The following is a 3241-nucleotide window of genomic DNA, read 5'->3' on the forward strand; positions in this document are numbered from 1 at the left end:
CTCAAAAATTTTAATCCTAATAATCTTTATTTGCCTTCCTCTTCCCAAAGATTACACTACTGTTGTCATTTGTTGAAATGGGTATCAGAGTCCTACTACTGTTAGTCATAATAAGTGTATTTTTGTACTGAAGGAACAAATAAGTGACCATTTCAAATAATCTCCTTGGGGGGCAGAGGGAATGTCTGATCCCTTGCCCAATTTAGCTGAGGGTATTTAATACACTAGCCTCACACTTTTGACAACTGTCAGCTTGCTACTGACTCTAAATTCCAGATGAGTAGGCAAAATAAAAAGACATTTTCCAAATGACAGCAAGTATATTACAGGCAGTTGTATAAAAGAAACCTTTTAGTGTCGGGAGATAATGAAAATACGTGTTACCTATGACTGAGCTAAAATGATGCCATGACCTGGCAATTTCTGTTCACTGCTGACATATTTCAGTGTGGGACAGCCTCATCACTGCCTTCATGTAAATGTAATAGGATTCTGCAGTCTAGTATATTGCCAGATTACCGATTGCCTACAACTTGTGTGAGAAGCGGCAGAGGCTCCAAGGGAGAGCTCAGAAGCTGAATGAGTTGCTTTTTTTCCATTTATTTTTAAAATGCAAATTACACTAATAAGTCAAAAAAATCACTTCTGTTAAAAATACATTCAGAATTAACAAATGTCAAGGAAAAAGAAAGAAAAAGACACATCAGGATCATAACTCTTGCCTTCTGAATATTAGGTTTTATAACAAAAGCCCAGCCTAGAAAAATAGCATTCTTTCCTGGATTTTGAGGAGGATACAGCTGCTGTATAACTTGGATGTTATTCCAGATATAGTCACACTACTGTGCTCAGAATTGCTCCCATGACGGTTCTGTCCACTGAACATTGTTTAGTAGTCAACATCATTTCTTGTTTTAATGTGTGAAGGGGGTGATGGTGACTTGGCTGCAACATAAAGTAGGACTATGAGGGCCTATTATGTGCTGGGTGTGCATGTATGCACACACCCATACATACATACACATGTACGCTACAGCAAAACCTCATTATGACAAGCATGTATCGGGAAATCTTATAAAAATGTTGACATTCTGATCCTTTCTCAAGTACAGCATTTGTGTACTGATGCCAAAATGCTAGCTCAGGGTCAATATTTTTTTTCCCCAGTATGTTATACAAACATGCAGGAAATGTGCAAGAAAGGAGGTTTCACTGAGAAATTTGAGATTTTATGTTTATACATGTATATATAGACACACATGTATAAGCCACTGGAAAAAAATGCAAGTATAATTCCCGGAACCTGTCTTTGTAGCTTACTTTCCAATGGTGAACTTTTGTTCCTCTGTTTTCTAGACAGTTTAAAAAATAAATAGATATAATATATATTTTTTGCGTGTGTGATACAGATATCCATGCAAACACAGTAAACAGGACTTGGTTCTGTAGATATGGGCAGGCTCAGGTTCCACACTGGTCATCTCAGAGCCTCCAGCAAGGAAAAAAACTAGGAAAAGAGCCATTCTTTGTCAATGTAAGCTGTTCTAAGCCCTAGATTTTGCTTGCCCCTTAAAAGTGGTGGAAGGGTGTTATTTTTTCTCCCTTGTCTGAAGTGTTCCAAGGTAGTTCCAAGAAAAGAAACAAGGCCAATCCAAGTTCCTGAAAAGCCTGAACAAATATGTTTACCGCTAATGAAAGCCACATAGTGCCTGAAAATACAGTTCAGATTCAAAACAAAACGAAATTTCCTAGCAGTTCAGAGTATTCCATAAACACATTGACCTACTATTAAGTTCCCAAAGGCATCTTGTTGCCAACTACATAACAGCACAGTTTTTTTTTTTTCAGCCACGATAATACAGGAAGATTAAAATACACACTCTAACACACAACAGATCCCCCAAATACCACAAAGAGATCTCAAATATTTCACCAAGGTAACTATTTCCCCTCCCTACCCCCCACCCACAAAAAATAATCTCATATGCGGAAGTTAGAAAAAAAAGGTTCACTTACATCAGATCTTCCATTTGAGTTAGATATAAAAGAGTAAACATAGCTAATACATATTCAGTTGGCCTCTGTTGATAGAAATCTGCAGATGTTTCTGGAGTTAGTAAAAGACATATTGGAAGTTACTTAGAAAAGCACCTAGAGTGCACTAAATAAAAATAATGGGGTTAACGAAGCTGTTTCCAGGAAGGTTAGTAGTTTAATGAGTTTTGCTTTGTGTCTCCCAACAACCCCCCTCCCTCGTTCCCCTCCCCAAGACCTTATTTCGTATTATAAAGATTAGCGTCAAGATTATTACTGTTATCGTTACTTTTTGGCCACTGTGGTCGGCTCAATAGTAAAGCACTTCACTGACAGCTGGCAGTTTATGCCGCAGAAACTCTGAAGCTGCTGAACTAGGCAGTCTTGTTCCCTGACATGAAGCACGCTGACTTAAAACTTGGTCTGTTTCCCCCAGAATTAACAGCAGCCTGAAGGAAGTTACTTCAGAGAGCCTGCACTGAGTTTCTCTGGTGTACAACTTTGATGGGTTAAGGCAAGTATGTACTGTACAGCCTTTAGGGCAAACAACCTGCCGTCTATATAGACTTCAGTTACAAGGTCATCATGGTATTATTTTATTATTATTATTACTGTTATTCATTATTATTTTGTAACTACACTAAGGAGACTTGGTGCTATCAGGTGGATGGAGGGCTGTTGAATGATTCTGAACTGGATGACGCCGTAACTCAGGCTCTCCCATTAGTTGGAATGCAGAAGGTAAAGGTACAGAATGGGCAGCAGAGGGCGCCAACACTTCTCCTTTTGGACCTTCCAAAGGCCTGGCAGTTGTCTGTACAAGCAGGAAATCCAAGATAGGGTCCCCTGGGCATCTGTCTGTGTTTGTTAGGAAGAAGAGGCCAAGTGGAGCTATTTCTTTTTGTGTCTCAGCTTATGCTCGGTGGTGGTGGTGGTCGTTGGATTTTTATTTTTTATTTTTTTAAACACAGATAAGTTGCTTCTTGCTCTTTGTAAAACACGGGAGGCCATTGTGAAACAAGTTCTTTGAAAGGTCCTTGAGCTGACACACTGAAGTCACATTGCTTACTTGGACCTAAAAGAGAGAAGGGGAAAAAAAAAAGATGTGTGTCATCAACTAGGAGATGGATTCGGGGATACTATTCTTCTCTAAGCTCAGGGCAGCACAAATCAAGGACTTGCCAAAAGGGTTTCAGGAAGGATCTTT

The 3241-nt window shown here is 39.2% G+C and overlaps 1 protein-coding gene across 3 annotated transcripts in view; it reads right to left on the reverse strand.

Moving 5' to 3' along the window:
* Positions 1-583: 583 nt before the first annotated feature.
* The window catches only part of NKAIN2 (sodium/potassium transporting ATPase interacting 2), a 1356778-nt gene continuing 1354120 nt past the window's right edge, over positions 584-3241 (reverse strand). For all 3 annotated transcript variants that reach the window (XM_069076922.1, XM_069076923.1, XM_069076924.1), the window contains one exon: positions 584-3109. In XM_069076922.1, the coding sequence (XP_068933023.1) occupies positions 3100-3109 (10 nt within the window). In that variant the 3' untranslated portion in view covers positions 584-3099. The remainder of the gene's footprint in view (positions 3110-3241) is intronic.

This window comes from Petaurus breviceps, unplaced genomic scaffold (assembly GCF_028583685.1).
Source record: "Petaurus breviceps papuanus isolate PSGF00001 unplaced genomic scaffold, PetGlider_PUasm1.0 90977, whole genome shotgun sequence".
Classification (NCBI taxonomy): Eukaryota; Metazoa; Chordata; class Mammalia; order Diprotodontia; family Petauridae; genus Petaurus; species Petaurus breviceps.